Source organism: Notothenia rossii, assembly GCF_949606895.1.
Source record: "Notothenia rossii genome assembly, chromosome: 2".
NCBI classification, from domain to species: Eukaryota; Metazoa; Chordata; class Actinopteri; order Perciformes; family Nototheniidae; genus Notothenia; species Notothenia rossii.
The window spans coordinates 8,413,781-8,434,202 of NC_136904.1; the positions used below are offsets into that span (position 1 = coordinate 8,413,781).

The 20,422-nt window shown below is 40.2% G+C and overlaps 2 protein-coding genes across 11 annotated transcripts in view; both read right to left on the reverse strand.

Moving 5' to 3' along the window:
* Positions 1–1,175: 1,175 nt before the first annotated feature.
* Positions 1,176–14,577, reverse strand: LOC307028980 (retinoblastoma-like protein 1). Of its 3 annotated transcripts, none has more exons than XM_079664444.1 (12): positions 13,984–14,571; positions 10,579–10,691; positions 8,874–8,965; positions 8,232–8,335; positions 7,415–7,564; positions 6,322–6,486; positions 6,021–6,197; positions 5,109–5,285; positions 4,024–4,095; positions 3,795–3,855; positions 3,282–3,439; positions 1,176–2,809 (listed from the first exon to the last, which is right to left on the reverse strand). In XM_079664444.1, exons 2-12 carry the CDS (start codon positions 10,650–10,652, stop codon positions 2,540–2,542), a joined length of 1,500 nt encoding a protein of 499 aa, XP_079520570.1. In that variant the 5' UTR covers positions 10,653–10,691; positions 13,984–14,571; the 3' UTR covers positions 1,176–2,539. The 3 variants fall into 3 exon arrangements, with proteins under 3 accessions (XP_079520570.1, XP_079520569.1, XP_079520571.1); XM_079664443.1 differs by having other exon boundaries at positions 8,862–8,965; positions 13,984–14,560; XM_079664445.1 differs by lacking the exon at positions 4,024–4,095 and having other exon boundaries at positions 8,862–8,965; positions 13,984–14,577.
* A 298-nt stretch (positions 14,578–14,875) lies between these two features.
* The window catches only part of chd9 (chromodomain helicase DNA binding protein 9), an 87,503-nt gene continuing 81,956 nt past the window's right edge, over positions 14,876–20,422 (reverse strand). For all 8 annotated transcript variants that reach the window (XM_079664431.1, XM_079664433.1, XM_079664432.1 and 5 more), the window contains 3 exons: positions 19,130–19,279; positions 18,763–18,867; positions 14,876–18,477 (listed from right to left, as the gene is read on the reverse strand). In XM_079664431.1, the coding sequence (XP_079520557.1) occupies positions 17,578–18,477; positions 18,763–18,867; positions 19,130–19,279 (1,155 nt within the window). In that variant the 3' untranslated portion in view covers positions 14,876–17,577. The remainder of the gene's footprint in view (positions 18,478–18,762; positions 18,868–19,129; positions 19,280–20,422) is intronic.

The following is a 20,422-nucleotide window of genomic DNA, read 5'->3' on the forward strand; positions in this document are numbered from 1 at the left end:
CACCCCGGACAGGACAATCTGTACACACAGCGACACACACATACACAGACCATCTCAGTCACCACACAGCCCATTTGTCATGTCAGATAGCCTCAGAGAGACATGGCGGTCAAGTTACAGAGGTGATTGTATCAAAGTGACCCCAATGCGATGGTCATAAATTGCTCTCTTTATGGCACGGTACTGTAATCTCATTCCTTTGAAAGAATTGCAAACAATGAAAGGTCAAAGTCGGCTGATAAGTAAAATGAGGAGACATTTTAATGTGAATTCTATATAAAGGAAGGAGACAACCTTTTTTATTTCTTACTTTGAGTAGAGTTAAGGATGAGTTGTAAAGATAGCAATCAGCTTGCATCGTCCATTTCTTCACCCTTGTCCTCGTCTGTATTCCCATTTGTTTCCGTTGTGGCTTCTTCTTTGGTGGAAGTGGAAGTCTTTGGCCTCTCCTCTGGCTTTTCAGAAGGGTCCACCACTGTAGTGTCCCCCCGGCTCATGTTGCAACCCATGGTTTGGCAAGAAAAAACGACTACAGTGTGCTGAGTAGTCGTGTTGTGTGTAAGAAACAGTCGAAACCTTAAGACCTGTGTGAGTGTTGTGGGCTAAGGTGCCTTTGTTCTCTATGGCAACCTCAAGACTTCCTGTTGAGTTTGACTGTTATTCAGAAAGCCTTTGTCCACACCGCCCTTTTTGTTATTACCTCCCAGGCAACATTGGTTGAGAATTAACTCAGTAGCGTGCCGAAGCATGGTTACAGATAAACACTGGAAGGGTTTGTGTGTTGATCACGGCCACGGTTACCAACAATGGATCTGCTGGGAGTTTCTGCTTTAAATCAGTCAGAGGAATTTATTAATTCTGCAGATTCTTATTTTCAGGTCTAATGGGTCTCTGGATACACACACTGTACATCATTAGTTTGGTAAACACAAGGTGGAATGGGAGAAATAAAGCTGAAAATGATATTTAATTTGCAGATTATACTATATAAATGATCTGCTTCTCATTAGCTTTCCTAGCAGAGTGAGGCCATGACACTGAGTATATAAACCAGAGAATAGAGATTAAAGTGGGCATTTAACAGAATCCAGTCTATGCTTGATATGCCTGTGACAATTTAAGAATACCTGTTAGTATTAATTCAACAAAACTGATAAAGAAACATACAAAACATATTGTAAAATGTATTGTTTATTGGTAAATGCATTTTGGTTAGACCGACTTCTTTTGAAAATGCTTGAAAAGACAACAGATTAAGCAGAAAAGAATGTCTGATAGTTATGGTTAGACAGCTGTAAATATATATATATATATGCGACAAATCATCATTGTTGAATAAAACTGAAAAAACCCATGAAAGAAATGTAAAGTGACATACAAGAGTATAATTCTTCATCTAATACAAAATCTAGCCCTTTAAAATCAAGTCTTCAGTAAGGACATAGGATTGCACAATAATTTACATTTTATCAAAATTGGACTAAGTAGAAAGTGCAATATTTGGAAAAGACAAAACATGTGAAAATATCTATCCCGTCCTACAAACGACATACTTCTATTGACATGATAACAAATCCCTTTGGTATGAATCCTCTTTAAAAAATGACACCATGATCAATTCAATGTATTTCTTAATGATAAGGCTTCCATGATATTTCCTCTAATTATTGCATGTCACATTGCAATGTTATGAGTCTGCGCTAACGTATAGCTCACTTGGTAGAGCGGGTAGCCTTTATTCTGGAGTTAAGGTTAGAGTTAGACAGACACACACCTATGTGAAGGACCTGAGTTTGAATACAGCCTGAAACCCTCTGTCTCCCCCTTTCAACAATGTCACTTTTATAAAAACACTGTTGGCACAACATTTTGTTTTCACATCCTGTAGCCCTACCATAGACACGAGTAGTTCTTTGCATTATGCCCGTCCCCATTTGATGGGAAAGAAAAGTTAGTCCCACAGTTTTAACTACAGTTCTCATACAGACTCCAAGGAAAGTAACCTGAGCACTTTGGAGACTACTCTTCAGCAAATTCAAAAACCTCCACCAGGGGGCAGCGCAGGACGACAGCAGTCTTTTACTTTAGGCATTAAACGGAGGGATTACGTGCATTCTTAAAGGACAGAAAGTGTATGAAATAGTGCAATAAGAGCAAAAGGACATCATGTTCATCATCACACAGACACGACAAAAAAAAAAATCCAGCACCAGTAACTTTTACGCTGCTATGGATAATTTTGCACATCTTTTTCATACTTGAAGTGAACGGTTATTTTGTTTTTTGTGTTTTTTTTGTAAATGATTGAGTGTTCTTGAATTTTAATGTGTGAGTTTTTTTATACCTCGGGACTGTGGGAAACAGTATTTCGATCTTTCTGTGTACAAACATATTTTAAGATTGACTATAAAGTTGACTTTGACTTAATTTTAGCACGGACAAGACTTCGAATTGACAGATTTTTGCCTAAAGGAATTTGTTTTGTTTATATCTGTGAAGTTGCTCTAGCTGCCACAGTTAAAGCAGCTCAGAGTGAGACTTAGTGCAGGTCAGGCTGTGAAACTGATGGTTGGTCCCGGTCTCTTTGAGCCTCGCGATCATTCACCATACTCCTGAGTCGCCTCTGCATGAATGACTCGGCAACACGAAGCCTCTGAGCTGGAGGACCATCTTCATCCTCCCCTTCTTCTCGGTCTCCAGGGGTCTCTGAGTTGAAGGTGAGGAGGCTGCTGGAGACCTGCTGGCTTTGACGAGATGCTCTCCCTGCTCTCCCCTGCATGGGGTAAGGAGACAGAGGGGGGGTGTCTCTCTGTGAGAGCGACACAGAGTGTGTTAAATAGAGCAATAATTATTGATCTGTGCAATATGGAGTATTATTATATTATATGCAACCGGCAATTAATCAACTGTGTAATACTCAATACAATAATACTATACTTTTTTATTATATACATTTTAACATATTTTATTATATATGTATTCTTCCAAAAGGTGCAGATTTGTTATGAACTTCTCTATGATTTTTAATCTTATTTATTTTATAAAATGGAGCAACAAAATCCAATACCCCTGGGGATAAATTATAAATATTCTGATCAGCTCGTTTTCAGACAGGTTTTTATATAAATGGATCAGGACAAAAAGAGAGAGCAACTTTCAGAGTCTCTATACACAGAGGGGACACATGTTGATGGAGAACAGACATGAAGAAGTGGATTTTGCATAATAGGTGACCTTTAACAAAATGTGGTCAAATTCAGAGACATGAAATGGTCACTTACTCCAGAGGCTGGGTCAAACTGGTCGGCACAGTCGTACATCTTCCCGGTGTAGATTTTTTCGTAAAAGCGGATCAGATTGACCCTCTCCTCCTGAGCGGGGGGGTAATGTGACGATGGGGAGTCAGGGGTCGGGAAACCGTGAGCAGGGTCTCCATTATCTGTAGTAAATCAGATAAATGCTCACTTTTCAATTGGGAATTACAGTACATTGTCTTAAAACATTGATATGATGGAGAGTTCATACGGTGAGTTTCTGTGGTGAGATGATGAATGTTATACAATAGTGCTATAATGAAGCTCTGAAGCTGTTTCATTCAGATTTAAAAGGATGTGTCCATGATTGCAAATTGAAAGCATAATGTAATCTAATCGTAGTGTATATTGTTTTACAACACAATGTATCATCATTTCCTTTTTCAACATTACCATTTAATCTCCGTAAAATAGCTAAATTGTATTACTTCTGCTGCTGCATGCATATGTACTGTATGTTTCCTACAAAAGGTGTCTTACTGTTGTCTCCGTTGAGAAGTGTTTCCGTGTCTTGTCCGGAAATCAGCACACTTTTGCAGACCTGACGGCAGAAAATGTCTTCATGAGTTCCCAACTATTGAACATTAGTCACACATTTTATGTTTGAATAATCATTTGTTAAGCAGCTGCCTGAGATGACAGGGGTTTCAATTCTATGCATATGCACTTTTCTTATTTTTGGGTAAAGATGAATAATAAACAAACTTACACTTCTGCTTGTAAGTGGTTGAGACTTGTAGCAATGAATTATGTGTTTGAAGGATATCTCCATATTGGTGATCTGTAAAAAGCGATACATTAAGATAGTCATTGGTTCAACCCGGTATCACGGCAAGACGTGAACATGTGACGATTTACCATGCTGGGAGACGTGAAGATGTCACGATTTCGTCCCTTCAAACGTGACAGTTACACGGTATTGTTAACCCATGTTAACCAGTGGAGAAATAACCGCGAATTCCAAGCAAATGCTACCCCGACGTAATGATTTATTTTTTAATAGTCACACTCGATTACGCAGATTTTCTTGTTGCCCCAGCTGGTCGACACCTCTTTTAGCAGAAACAAAGGCTACATTAATGTATTAAATCGATGTTAATCCATGCATGTGGATGTGGAATTAACGGACGTGACGTTGTGCGATTGAGTTGCCAGGCAACAGCTTCGGTTCATGTTAATTTACAAACTCTTCAACTACAACCGTATTTATATTTAAAAACATGTTAGAAGGCCTCACGAAGTACTTTAATGCAAATTAAAATGTAAATGTAAAGGTATGTGTGTATAACAAAATACATCGGTCATAAACGAAACCGGAAACAGACATAGGCAAGATCCTCAGCTCAATGATTGGATGGTTTAGCCGCAATGCATGCTGGGATTTGGTGTTTATGTGATGTGAAATCTGAAAACGTTTTTTAAAAATACAGTAATACTTTATTCCGAGTGTGCTTGCTTTTCTCTTTGGAAGTCATCACATAACGGTATTGTAATACACGGTTCGGCTGCATTAAATATTACATATCTGCCGTAGTTCTGTTATCTGTTGTTTTATGTTCATGTTGTAACCTACTTGCTGCCATGTTGGACAGGTCTCCCTTGAAAAAGAGATTGATGATCTCAATAGGACCATCTGGTTGAATAAAGGTTTAAAAAAATTTAAATTATAAAAAAAAATTAAAACATTGCGGTATATTTTGTCAGTCTCACGACGGTATTGGGACATTTATTTACCGCGATATTCGATATCTCGTTAAATCCCTACAAATGACCATAGGATGTTTTAAAGCCCACCTTAGCGATCATGAAGATGGCACACATGAGCAGCTGGTCCAGGTGTCGGTCCTTCATGAGGTCAGTGAAGTGAACCAGAGAGTGCTCAAAACACGTCCAGATCTTCAGACGCAGCTCCTCAGAAATGCTCAGCGTGGAACAAAGCTTCTCAAGACGCTTCCCCATCAACATGTACACCTGAGCCAGAAACACACAGTTCATCATCATTGCAGGCAGTAAAGCAGCTCAGATCAGGGCTGCATGATATATCGTATGTAAAAACAACAGCAATTCTTTTATTTGGAAGTACGTTTGTTCAAAAAAGATGACGTAAACAGGTTTTAAAGTCATGCCGAACACATGTGGCAACCGCCGAAGCACGAGTTCCTGCATCCTCTGATATTTAGTTGGAATGGAAATAATGCATTTATATATTTTTGTTTAAATTCTACTGTAAATAGGCTACTTATTTTAATACAATTTTTTTTTTTTTTTCAGCAGGTCACCATTGAAAAACAGGTCAATGATCTCAATGGGTTTTCACCTGAATAAATAAAGGTTTTGAATTGAATTGACAACAATGTGTTTATTTATTGCTTAAGTGCAGCCCTAGTACAGATGTAGTCTGTCGCTATTTGCTTGCTTCACTATAAAAGTTTCCATTCTTCCTTTCTATAAATGATTGCTGCTTGTTGGAGCTATTTATCGTTTGTATATAGAACATTTACCATTATTCATTGTCATTATTTTAGATAATTTAAGTAGATTTTATGCTTTGGTTTTGAAAGCAGCTTCAGTGACCAGGTGCTTTATTTATATGTATTGGTAGAGAAGTGGTTGGGCTCTGGAGAGGCAGGTTTTTTCCAGGGAAAGAGAAGACATAAAGCCATTGTTGACTCCGGGACAATGTCGTGTTGTGGGATGTTTGCTTACCTTGCGAGCGAACAGGTGGAGGGATTTACTTCTCGGCGGCCTGTTTTCAGCTGATAGGTCAGTGCTGGAAGAAGTTTCAGCTCCGAAACTGAACTCCACTGGCATGTCTCCAGGTGGGTTTCTGTCAGGTTGAAAGTCTGCCTGGTTTTGACCTTCAATTCTTGCAGGAGGCATCACCTGTTGAGTGGATAGAAACATAATTCATAATCATATCACCAGCATCACCTTGGAAGAACCCCGAGTATTAAATCTTGACAAACTCCTGGTGCCAGGTAGAGAGTTTGTGTGTGTTGTTGCCAACCTGTTGGCAGGTGGGCAGATGGCCCTCATTGGCTCTGATGGCTTTCCACAGCGGGGAGTCTGTGGTCCAGGCCAAACTCTCCAGAACTCTCTCTTCTGATTGGGCGAGGTGTGTGACCACATCGCGGGGAAGACACCTCTCAGCCCGCAGAACCAGCTCGATCACCTGTCAGAACACAGGGAAACCAAAATGTGTTTTAAAGGCGATTTTCTCGTATTACAATGTTCTCTTTTCCAGTTGGAGTTAGACAAAAAAAGTCCTAGAAAGACAAGTTAAACTTAACTACAGTATGTGCATTTAAAAAAAGAGGAATAGTTTCGGCGAAAACTAAAAGGTACCATGGGGTCCGATTAAAATGTTCCAAAGGGGAGTTCGTATAGCATGAAACACTTATAAATAACTAAAGGCTCATTTCAGAAAGAAAGTGAGGTCATAGAAAATTATTTCTGCCATTTTATATCTTTGCTTTTAAATGAGTGTTTTTAAATGCCATTTTATAATATGTTTCATACTGCTCTTAATGTCTTTCATTTTGTAAAGCACTTTGAATTGCCTTGTGCTGAAAGGTGCTATATAAATAAACGTGCCTTGCCTTAGAACATAGGTAGGTGGTAGTGATCTCACGCAGACACAAATACCATTCAATACCAACTCCATTTTCTTTCTTCTATGCCCCCATATAGAACTCTCTGAGCGTCTAATGACTGCCACCCAGTGTTCAATATAATACTGCACGATATATCTAAAAACAATAAACATGAAGGGCTCATACATGGGGGATGAAGGTATTCTCAAAGTTAAGAGGTGGTGTTCAAACATAAACCAGATGAGAAACTAGAAAATAATAGAAAAATCTTGGTGACTGAAACTCAGAGAACTCAAGAGTTCCCATGAGGCAGAAATGTAAACATATTTTCTGCTGTAGAGCTTGTCTATGAAATACAATTGACCTCCATACAAGCCAATGCAAATCATAACACATTTACTTAGTCCTTCACTTCTTATTTATTATGAAGTTATTTAATTGCATGCAAACATGTACACATAGTCAGGAAAACTCCCACTGTGAGCAGCACGAAGCTTGGAAACACACCTTGATGAAGTGGTAAGGAGCCAGTGTGAGGACCTGAAGGAGCAGAGGGAACTCGTATGGTAGACTGTTTGAGAACAAGGTAATCTCCAGACAACAGGCCACCAGGCAGCGCTGAAACAGATCCAGCTCCAGGAGGACCTGAGACGCACACTTTAACACCAACAAGCACATTAGGATGTCAAAGGTCCCATATTATACTGTTTCTCATTAATATATTATAGGTCTCAGATATATACAGAACATGTCTCTGAAGTGTTTGGCTCCAAACACCAAACAGATCATTGCAGCATTACCCATAATCCCCTCTGTTTCAGCCCTGTTTCCAAAGTGCTGATTCTCTGTCTGTTACTTTAGATGAAAAATAAGGAGCCCCTCCCCACGCCCCTCTGAGAGAGATTTGGTTAAAAAGAACACAATGTTGCTCTAGGAGGAGATTCAGGTGATAAATTGGGGGGGGGGGGGGGGGGGGGGTTACCTTGGTTGCTGATTGGCTAACTAATGGTTACACAAGCCAAAGCATCGTTATGACATCATAAAGTTGCCAAAATCTGATCAGCTCATTTTCAGACAGGTTTTTATAGAAATGGATCAGGACAAAAAGAGAGAATCTTTTTTCCTGAAACTTTCAGAATCTCTTTACACAGAGGGGACACATGTTGATGTAGAAGAGACATGAAGAAGAGGGGACACATGTTGATGTAGAAGAGACATGAAGAAGAGGATTTTGCATAATAGGTGACCTTTAAATGCCATAAACATGTAGTATAACTCTTTGCATGCAGTTCCTCTTGTGGCCACATGAAGGCGCTGCACTCACCGGGTCGTCCTCGATGCCCAGCCTCTCCTTCTCCTGACTGAGGATGTTCTCCAGGATCCTGTAATACCATATCGCTGCCGCACAGCAGGACTTTGCTGCTAGATCTGTGAACAACACCACCAGATCATATCCGACAATTGGCAACAATAGTGACTTCATTAACTTGTATTATTAATATATAAAGTAAGAAATACAGCTTACAAATATGTAGTGTAAAAATTACAAGGATGGCTTCTAAAATGTAGTGGAGTAGAAATCCATAGTAGCATAAGGTGAATACACTTAGGTAATATATATATATACTTTATATGTACCTTTCACAACTGTTTAAAATACTAGATGAGCAGACAGTGCGGTGCCAAAACAGAAATGGTTGCTTCTGATAGAAACCGTCAATATTAAATGTGGTCGGCTTTGTCTTAACTAAGCATCGTTGCCATTTCCCAACATACAATTCTGGCCTAAAAACCAGTAGTATTGTCAAAGCCATAATAATTTTTCCTTCAGAAATATTGACCATAAGGTGAAACATGTTCCTTTACATCAGGGTGAGAGCTTACATTATACATGTATTCCTAACATTCAGCATACTATCTTATTATTTTAGGATCCTTTAATATGTGGGATTACGGTTGTTCTCGCCTCCTGCCGTGTCCCTGTGGTGTTGCAGAAATGTTTGCAGCATGAATTTCAGTCTGGTTTCAATCGCGTCGGTTGGATCTCTGCAGCAGGCCCTGAACCAGAAAACCAGAGCAGTTAGAGAGGCACGGTCCATTACACTTACATTTCATTATCTGAGAGTGGTTAAATAAAGAGAGTTGTTTGTTGGAAAACATCTAAAAAATAAATAAAAGGCCACAGAAAGTATTTAAAAGCCCCATACCTTACTGCAATTGCAAATAATGTAAAGAGTGTAATTAACTAAACATACAGTTTGAACATAATTAAACAGTCCTTTGTCTCAATGCAAACCTGCAGGCTTATAAACCATTACATGAACGTCCCACAATACCTGCACCTCCCCCTTAAGATAGATGATATCCACGTGTTGTCTTAATGCCAAAGACTATTCACATTTCTATCATTTCGTGCCCATTTTAATAAATGTTCCAACCCCCCCCCCCCACACACACACACACACACACACACACACACACACACACACACACACACACACACACACACACACACACACACACACACACACACACACACACACACACACACACACACACACACACACACACACACACACACACACACACACACACACACACACACACACACACACACACACACACACACACACACACACACACACACACACATACATACATACATACATACATACATACATACATACATACATACATACATACATACATACATACATACATACATACATACATACATACATACATACATACATACATACATACTCTAGTGCTAGACTCCTGGTACTAGGATGGGTTAAATGCAGAGGCCACATTTCACTGTGTGTGCTCTGCATGTGTGACCATTAAAGAGGGTTTCATCCCTCCCAATTACTGCAGTTTTTCGTGTATACCAGTAGTCTGATACAATATCAGTTTGAAAGGGTGTTAAATGAAATTTGGTGATGATTAATGGTTTTAATAAGTCTCTCCTGATTGAAAAAGAGTGTATATTGCAGTAATTCTACTGAGGCAGCATCCTCACTATTTATTTATCACTACAGTAAACTGTATTTTATTTCACTGTACATTTGTTTATCTTATTATATTTACGTGAATATAGACTCCTGTATTTACTTGGTCACTTACAACCTTCTTTGCAACGTTTAGCTGATTGTAAACAAATGTTGACATGTACAGTATACAGTTTGCTTCATCTGCATTACTTGAAAATTGGTCTTGCAACATAATCTTGCACTATATTACATGTTGTCCTTAGGTATGTTTGTGTTTGAATTTTATTTGATTAATTACAAATAATGTTTTCTTTGCAATTTCCTAATTATTCTCTAACTCTATAAATAAGACTAATATGTGTGTGTATATATATACACAGTGATGTCAGCATTGTTGTGGTTACTACAGTATGTCACATGCAACGGGATGTTAAAAGGACTTTGTGTCGTTGTTGTCCTCAGAATATATGCCAGAGAACTGGGACGTAACATTCTCATTACCATAACTACACTGCAGCTGCTGCCTGCTGTATAACAATAAAGCCTTTGAGTCTTGAATCTTTTGAATTCTCTGGTTTATTGTAAATATCAGTCATAGTTTTGTTAACATGTCTCTCTGTATACTAACGGCAGGTTACGTTGTTATTCAGGGGTTTTATAAAAAACTAAAAGTCTAACCTGAACTCAGCGGTCAGTCGGTCACTCGGGCCAAACATCGATCGTCCCTGGTTACCATGGGGACCGTTGTCCATGGTGACCTTTACTCACACAGGATGAGTCAGAGCAGGAACCTAAACAAGGACATTAAAAACACCAGATTAGGAAACATACAAACTATCAACGAAGTACAATCTGGTTGAGCTCCTCAGGTTTGTCAACCACTAAATAAATAGAATTTGTAATAATATTAAACGGTAAATAATTAGGGCCACGTAGGCATTAGAGAAGCCAAGTTTATTATATAGCACATGTTAACAAGGCAATTTAAAGTGCTTTATAAAAAAACATTAGAGGCATTTTAAACTAAGAGCTTTGCTAATGTAAATAAAATCAAGCTTTAATAGAATAAGGGAAAATAATGAGAAGAGGAAGACTTCAATGTTGAGAACAAAAGACAAAATGAGGAGAATTACCATCAGACTTTTGAGAATAAATCAAACCTAAATTCTCAATATGCAAAATAAAAAAACTAATGGAATTCCCTTGACTTGTCCTATAAGGCTCTTTCTTCCATGTCTCATATTTTCTTAGTTTCCTAGCTTTTTCAGTCTGATTCTACTTTTAAAAGAAGCTACACAAAAAGAAAACAGGTTTACCATAACACACCAAAAACACAAAGAAACATAGGTGGTGTCGGTGAAGTAGCTCTTTCTAAAGCTCCGCCTACAATTGACTCTTAATTTCACACATGGGACACAAACACAAACGAACAAACCTTGAAATGTTTGTTCCCTCCTTTACTAAGTCAGTGGCCCAGCCAATACATAGTTATATCACGGGACTCCCTGTGAACAACTTTTACAATGTTAACACGTGTACAAATAATATTTAAAAGATGTCAGAAGTGTGTCGGTGGGTGTTTTTTTAAAACTTTGACCAGAGCTGTTGCTTCCTGCTTCCAGTGTGCATGCTTAGCTTATCCACTGCCATGCGTTATATTTATCACACAGCAATGAGAGTGTTATTACTCTTATCATCAACAGATGTGATGAGTCACATGTTGCTGCACCTCAGATGGGAAAGCTTCCCAAACATGGAGTACTGCTCCGTCCTTGCAAGGTACCTTAATGTGAAATTAAAATGTATTATAAAGTGTGATTATGGCGTGTTGAGAGCGTAACAGGAACATTTCAGACAGAAGTCGTGTGTCTGTCAGACAGCTTAAGATCATTGTACTCTGAACTGATTGTTATGTTCTCAGTCAGCTTTTGTCATAGGCTCAGTTATGTGAAAACTGATCTCCCCCCCCCCCCCCCCCCCAGCCTGGCCTGTTGGTACTTTTACTTTGAGTTTAATAAGAAAAGGCCTTCTCCTACTGTACCTCCCACATTCCACATTGAGTGTGTTCCCTCCTCTGTCTGTCTCAATGGAGGCTCTGTTTCACTCCCACGTGTGCCGTTTATCATCCAGGGTCCCACAGACCTCCCACAGACACATGTGTGCAGTGGCGTTTTTATATGTACAAAACTATTGGGGAACAAACAACATCTGCCCTGTACACTCATATACAGGGCAAAAGGGCCTCATGTTGCACCACATTTTCAAGAGACTCGCATCAGAGTTTTCGATGGGGTTTTGTTTATTTTGTTGGCAGCTCATCCCTTAAAACAGAAGTCAAATTGCAAAAAACTGTAATAAGGGGAAATAAAAAGGGTATATTTCAAGCGTGTTTTGTCAATAAGTTATTGGTTATTAATTGACAGAATATATTTGAAAAGTGGGATTTGTACATATATATTTAAGAAGAACAATATAAGAGCACACGTTTCAGGTGGCCGCTATATTCCATTATACTTAGAATTTGCTTCGGGCCAATTCAAAATCAACTACGGGCCACATTTGGCCCCTGGGCCGTAGTTTGGACACCCCTGCTGTAGACACTCATCAGAAGAACCCAGTCTGAAGCAGCAATGTAGAGACGACTAAACATGATCTTAAAGTAAACTATCATTTTACACCGGGTATGTTAGTGTGTGAGAGAGAGAATGTGGAAGCAGGGATCGAGAGATTGCACAATACTGAGCTAGGATCAGGGTCAGGAAAGTTACTCTTGTTTTTTAACAAGTATACTAATCTGAGTTTCAAAATATATAAAGTAATGTAATCTGATCATTTCTCGTCATTTTTGGATTGCCTCAATATGAAATGCAACGCAAATTAAAAAAAATGAGAAAATGAATAACAATAAGATGTTTTTTTACTTAAGTTGATTATGTAAGAACGATGTAGCCTGTGTTATATAGGTATGTAGACATGGCCAAAACATTAGAAACGTTATCAACAAAATGTGAATGTGATATCAAGTATCGTCATTTGAGAAAGAGAAAACCCCCAACATCTGAACATTCAAATGATTTTTGTGTTTTATCATTTAGGGTCAAGTAAGGTGACATTGTTTTACTGTTGCACTCAAGTCAGGCTTTGTGAGACACCACAATAATCCTCATTGTAGACTTGTTTAAAAAAATCTGCTTCTTCACCAAAGTTTCACGTGTTTCCAACAGATTCGTCTTGAGGCCTCACGCACTTTCTCTGAATGAGCATTAACATCTTCACAGAGCTGCAGGTTAATGGACTAAAAAAGCTTTCACCCAATTCACTTTAAAATCAGAAGCAACAATAACTGCAATTTCTCAAATCAGCAGAGTAAACCACATGTAATTCTGTCACGTTATCCCTTTAACCTGTCAAATAACACGTGTTTTCTTTTTACATGTTTCTAGTGTCAGCAGCTACTTGTTTGAATCACGGACTGTAGCATTCTTGAGAGCCTCCAATTGAAAATGCCTCGGTTCTTAAACACATTATTTGTTTCCCTCCTTTATCAATAGATGAGTTAATTTCCCATTACAAATAGACTGCCAGTGCCAAGAGTCAAAGGAAACATGTCTCCTACAGAAAACTGGACTGATGCAACCTCTCGTTGTCATACATACATCATCATCTTCCTCAAACTTTCTTTTGTGTGAATACATGGAAATAAAGTGTCCATAAAATAAAGCTGACACTAGGATTGTGTTCTCTGTTTTAGAAATACACTTACAGCGAGAAAGCACAAGCAAGTGGTTTAAACCTATTTCCTGTTTTGGTCACTGACAGAAGTTTCATCATAAACAGGCCTGAGTTTCACTTTCCATCACGTGATAGGCATTTAAATGTTGCCGTAGTTGAACTGAACACATTTTGTATTATTAATACAACAGGCTACATTAGAGCCTTTTAAAAGGAGTCAATCATTAACCTCCAGTCAGTCGGTGCTGCAGCATTTAGTTATGATCACTAACAGCTGACTTTTCATGCAACACGTCATTCAATTTGAACTTTTGACTGAAGTACAATACAACGAGGATCAAAGTCACTTACCAGTCTCGGTCACTCTGGGTTTTATGGTTTAAAATCCAGTTTGGGTCCTGTGCTCTGAGCTCTGTGTGTGTTTTAAGTGTGTGTCCGGCTGCAGCAGTGCTCACGTGCTACTCACAGTGAGGAAGTTCACATTATTTAGACAAGCCCCGACATGTCTCTGGTGTTGCTCTGAAGTGTGAACAGCTGTAGGAACAACAGGAGCGCCACCAAGAGGAAGAAGAACACAGGAAAATCCAAGAGGAAAACATGTCAACTCTTTGCTGTAATAAAGATGGGATCTGTTCATGCACTCATGTCCGGGCAAAACACATTTTAGGCTCGTTTTGTTTGTGAAAAGAATCTTGGAAACGTTCCGATGGATCTTTCTTATCACACCAGTAGATGATGGATGATTCAACTTTATAAAATGTGCAACCAATTACATATTTCTAGATAGATTTTGGATTAGGTGTTTTGTGATTGTTGCATTACTTCTCTACTGAATGCTGTATTACAACAGATACGGTTAGAACTAGGATAACACATAACCTTGTTTGCTACTCGCGCTCTGAAATTGATGTGTCAGCAACTTTTTCCTGAGTTATAAATCATTTTGTGCAAAAAGCTATCTTTTACTCAAAAAAGAACAACGGAACATACAAAGTAAGGTTTTAGATACCTTCAATTTAAGCAAGAACAGATTATTTTTCATCACTAGTGAATTTTATGTATTTAAAAGCTTTAAGAAGTGCTTTTATTATAAGTTAAGTAGAACATACTTTCCCGTCCTCTCCCACCGAGTCTGCTGAGTGCAGTGAAAAGGAACAAATCAGAAGTGAATAAATGAACACACGTGAGGAGAGTTCCTGATGTCTTGAAAAAGGCCCCCAGACAAAGCAACAGGCACACTTAATTGATAGTCAGAAGAATATGTTTAATAAAAATAATTAAACCTCAATTTCCTCTATAGAACTTCATAGAAAGTAATCCAATAAATTACAAATGAATTTAAGACGTGTTTTCCTGCACTACATAAAGAATTATTTTGAATACACAGACCAAAACTTGCAAATATTACAACTGTCCAATGAAAGAAAAAAAAAAAGACAAAAACTGACCAGAGTGACATTTAGGATATTATCAAGCTTGAAAGCAAAATACAAAACCAACGATGCTAGTTTTGCCATCTCAGTGATTACATGGAACAGAAATACCCCCCCCTGTACAGCAGTAGTGTGTTCTGTCATTCCTCTTGCATATTGGTCATTTTGTTACTCGTGTTTAACGCAGATTCTATACCCCCTCTTGAGCACTAGCAGTGCTTCGGGAGTCCTTGTACAGTACGACCTAAAAATAAAATAAAACAAGCGAAAAATAAGCAGTCCAATCTTATGTCTACCACTTTTACCCCCCCCCCCCCCCCCCAATATGTGTCCTAACAATCCGCTAACCCATCGCTGTGGGGCAACAAAAAGAAAATGTATCACCTACAGCAGAATAGCAATGGCTGGGTGTTTGCATAAGGGCACTACGAGTTAAAGAAAGCAGAGGTGCAGATTTACAAACTGACAGTGGCGTGTTTAAGATCTTTGCTCAGACATAGAAAAATACTGTACTGTTAGTAATAATATTAAAAAAAAGCAAATTGCATTGCAAGCAAAAACCCATGACGAGGTCTATATATATATTTATATATAACAGGCATACAAGGAAATCACTTGAAAGCAACATTAGAAATTAATACAAGTCTTGAGTCGAGGGGCAGCTCGTGGTTTCACCCACTACAGAACGATGCTACAGCAATACTGAAGAGCTAAACAGACTGAGTTAGTCAGAGGGGCTCTGTTGTACCCAGGCAGAACAAAAGCCTCACTTCAGAAATGTTTTTGAAACGTGTGTCTAACAGTCCGCTGTGTAACAGCAGTCCTAGAGCAAGCGGAGAATTTACAAAAAGGTACTTCGGCTTTGAGTGAACTCCAGTGTTTATGTGTATCCTGGTTGAACGTGTGCAGGGACGACGATAGACGAAACAAGCGTGGAGCACAGAGGTGTTTGTCAGACGGGAGGTGAATGCGAGCGTGAGGTACAGGATAAGGGCACTTCTACATCTAGCTGAAGCTCCATTCATCAGCAGAACACAATCCGAGACAAAGTGACAAATACATGAAGAAGCTGCAAACTCCCAGCAACACAAGCTGCTTTTTACCGAGCCCTTCCTGAAGCGGACCCGTCTGGCACTAAAGGATAATACTCAATCTTAGCGGGGGACTTTAACTGTTTTGTGCTTGTGCCTTGTATGTTTCCAAAGTACACAGAATCAAAAGGTCTGTCCTCCAAATGTCTAAGGTTAGAAGGTCAACGTGTTTTACTGGTCAGGGCTTTGCAGTTTCCCCCTTAATACACAGCGTTCAGACTGGAAGTGATGGAAGCAGGAGATACGGGGTGAGGGGTGAAACCACGGGAAAACACAGTGGAAGCTCTGAGTAAAAAAACACAGCCTCTGACAAACACGTTCCAGCAGAAACAAGGACATCATGTTCTGTACATGGACAGCAATAACACACACCCATGCACAGTTGCACAGTGAAGCCAGACCATTTGAACAGTTGAGGTAAGATGCAGCCAAATATGCCGGGGTGGTAGTAATCCTGAATTCTTTCAAAAGAAACTAAAGGAGGACCTCAGAGGGTCAGAGGGCAGTTTTTGGCACACAGTAAAAAGGTTGTTTTGTCCCACAGCGTTATTAGACTGACACTAAGTCATGATTAACATGTGTGAGCGTGTTCACCTGCTGTCAGAAGCTAAAGTGCGCCTCGGGACATGTTTCTCAAATTAAATGTGAAAACTGAAATCTCAATTACGATCCATTTTGACAGATTGAAGCGGATTGAAAACATAATACTTCCATAGATTTCCCCAAAGTGAAGCGCAAAGAGTGAGCTTCAGGTAACTGTTTCCAAAAAGGATGTGGACTAATACAGAAATGAAGTCGACGTGATATGACAGGTGAGTTGTGCACTGGGTGGAACATGGCAGACAGAATCTACAGCTTCAGTGACATTCATTAGCTGCCCAAGTTATTGCTGACATATCCAACGTATGATCTGCAAAGCATAAGTGTCAACGAACCTGTAAAAGTACCGACTATTTACAAGAAAAGTGTTTGTCAAGTCTCGTTCCCCCGGCCCCAAACAATCCAAATATATTAATAGTACAGCTCAACGAGCATGTTGATGTAGTTTCACTTTTTTAATAAAATTAAATCCTGACATAATTACAATAATGCCGTTTTTTTGTTGCAATTGTACATACGGGTGGTACAGGTTCACAGAGTTCAGAAATCTACTAAAGTCTGACATGCAAAATGTCTCAAAACAAGACTGTACCTTGTGAACAAACACTGACATTTTATTTCAGTTCTTTTTAAGTCAGTTTTACGTTTTTTTTTTTAAAGGTTTTTGTGGTCTTTTTTTACACAACGTTTTTGTTAGTTCTTGTATTTACATGTAAAGAAATCGCAACATAAGTGCTGGAAAATCCATATATATGTGAATATATGTGTACATTTCTAGGCGATACATAAATAAATTTATAATTATATTCATAGGATCAGTCCTAATCACTGGAGTCTGAATCATCCGATGAAGAGGAGCTCCCGGACTCCGAGGAAGATGACTCAGCTTTCCTCGAACCGTCAGGACCACTGTTCTCCTTCTGTTCTGCTGAGTCATCTTCTTCTTCGTCATCCTCATCTAATGCCTCGTCATCCTCCTCTGCGTCCCTCTGTGCCGCTAGCCGAGCGATCTCCTGCGAAGAGCCTGCAGGAGGAAGGGGGGGGCCAGAGTTAGAGCTCTGCGGCTGTGTGGGGGGGTTAAGGCCTGGAGTGAGAAGCATCCCTGGGTAAAGCATACTGGAGAGTAACAAGGGGTTGAGAGACAGTGAAGAGGCAGCTGAAGCACTTAGTGGGGCGGAGGAAGAGGAGCTGGAAGTGGAGGAAGGAGTGGAGTTTGAGCCCTCTGTCCTTTCTCCTCTGGGCTCTGAGGCTTTGGAGGCAGACGGTTCTCCTGCTGCACCGCTTCCCTTTGTCTTCTCCTCCAAGCCTCCTGCGCCCTCCTGAGCCGGCTTCCCCAGCAGGCTGCTCATGCCAATCAGGTTAGGCAATCCGGCCATACCAGAGAGCATCATGGGAAACATGGCGGCTAGGTTACTGGCGGCCAGGTTGCTGGCGTCTGTCGGCAGCCCCATGAGGCCGGCGGTGAGCTGCAGGCTCTGGAGGCTCTGCAGGTTCTGCTGGAAGGCCTGCAGGCTGCTGAGGTCCAGCCCAGAGAGCAGCCCGTTGGCCAGCAGGGGGTTCAGGCCCATGGCAGCGGGGTTTGGGGCTGAAGCTGAAGCTGCTGCTGCTGCTGCTGCTGCCTTAGCCAGAGGGTTCTTGGGTCGACGTCCACGCCGGCTCACCTCCTCAGGAACGATGGGTCCCGTCAGGATCCTGTCAAACATGCTCTCTGGGAGGTAACCCTGGAGACAATGTGGAGGGAATACATGCAGGGTGAGCAGAGATACACAGCACAGCTAGAGGTGATCCTTCATTGCAAATCACAGTACATGAAAAGACGCATACACTGTACATTGCTAATCTTCTAGGTGCATCTAGCTCAAACTAAAGCAGTCCGATACGACAGCCCTGCAACCCATCCTACATTCATCACAGCTGTTGTAGAGTATTGGATAACACGGTTAAAACACTTTGCTGACACGTCGTAGTCCAGTGAGTTTGGATGAATTTGTTAGCGAGTGACTCACCGACTGTTTGACGACATCAGCCCATTCAGGAGGGACTCCGTACTCGGGGTTCTCCTGAAGGAACCGGCACAGATCCTTCAGAGGAGGAGCAAACGCTCCACCGACCTACACAATGAAAGATTACAGAAACATGAACAAATGTACCACACACACACACACACACACACACACACACACACACACACACACACACACACACACACACACACACACACACACACACACACACACACACACACACACACACACACACACACACACACACACACACACACACACACACACACACACACACACACACACACACACACACACACACACACACACACACACACACACACACACACACACACACACACACACACACCTTGCGTGCATTCCTCCTGTTGATGATCTGGACCCTCTCCTCTCCGGTCAGGCTGTTCACATCGATCTTGTTTGGGTTCCTGCAGCGGTGCCTCTTCTGTTTGGGCCGACCGTCCTGGAAGTGGAACTGCATTTGCATCTTATTCACCCCCTGCACATGAGACATGGAGACAGGAAGACATGAGACATGGAGACATTGAGACATGGAGACATGAAGACATTGAGACATGGAGACATTGAGATAAATGTCTGACTGAATTCACCTTTCTGCACAAGCCAACTATGAGTGTACTTGTTTTTAAACGGTTGGAAACCACATATCTGAAAGCCATGTTCTGAACAGCATATTTGTTCCTCTAAATCCATAAAAAAGTGTTTTGTTACATTGTGTATTGAATAGATACTCTATAGATATATATTTCTACTGTTGATATGTATACATTTACAGTTTATCTTCTATTATGTGCTATGCCTTGGTAACATGCTGCTGTAAAAACTATTTCAATAAAGTGAATCTAATCTAAAAAGTCTACAGACCCAGCTCACAGGGACATGTTATGTAACATGAGTACTGAACTCACAGGGACATGTTATGTAACATGAGTACTGAACTCACAGGGACATGTTATGTAACATGAGTAATGAACTCACAGGGACATGTTATGTAACATGAGTACTGAACTCACAGGGACATGTTATGTAACATGAGTACTGAACTCACAGGGACATGTTATGTAACATGAGTAATGAACTCACAGGGACATGTTATGTAACATGAGTACTGAACTCACAGGGACATGTTATGTAACATGAGTACTGAACTCACAGGGACATGTTATGTAACATGAGTACTGAACTCACAGGGACATGTTATGTAACATGAGTAATGAACTCACAGGGACATGTTATGTAACATGAGTAATGAACTCACAGGGACATGTCATGTAACATGAGTAATGAACTCACAGGGACATGTTATGTAACATGAGTAATGAACTCACAGGGACATGTTATATAACATGAGTACTGAACTCACAGGGACATGTTATATAACATGAGTAATGAACTCACAGGGACATGTTATGTAACATGAGTACTGAACTCACAGGGACATGTTATGTAACATGAGTACTGAACTCACAGGGACATGTTATGTAACATGAGTACTGAACTCACAGGGACATGTTATGTAACATGAGTACTGAACTCACAGGGACATGTTATGTAACATGAGTACTGAACTCACAGGGACATGTTATGTAACATGAGTAATGAACTCACAGGGACATGTTAT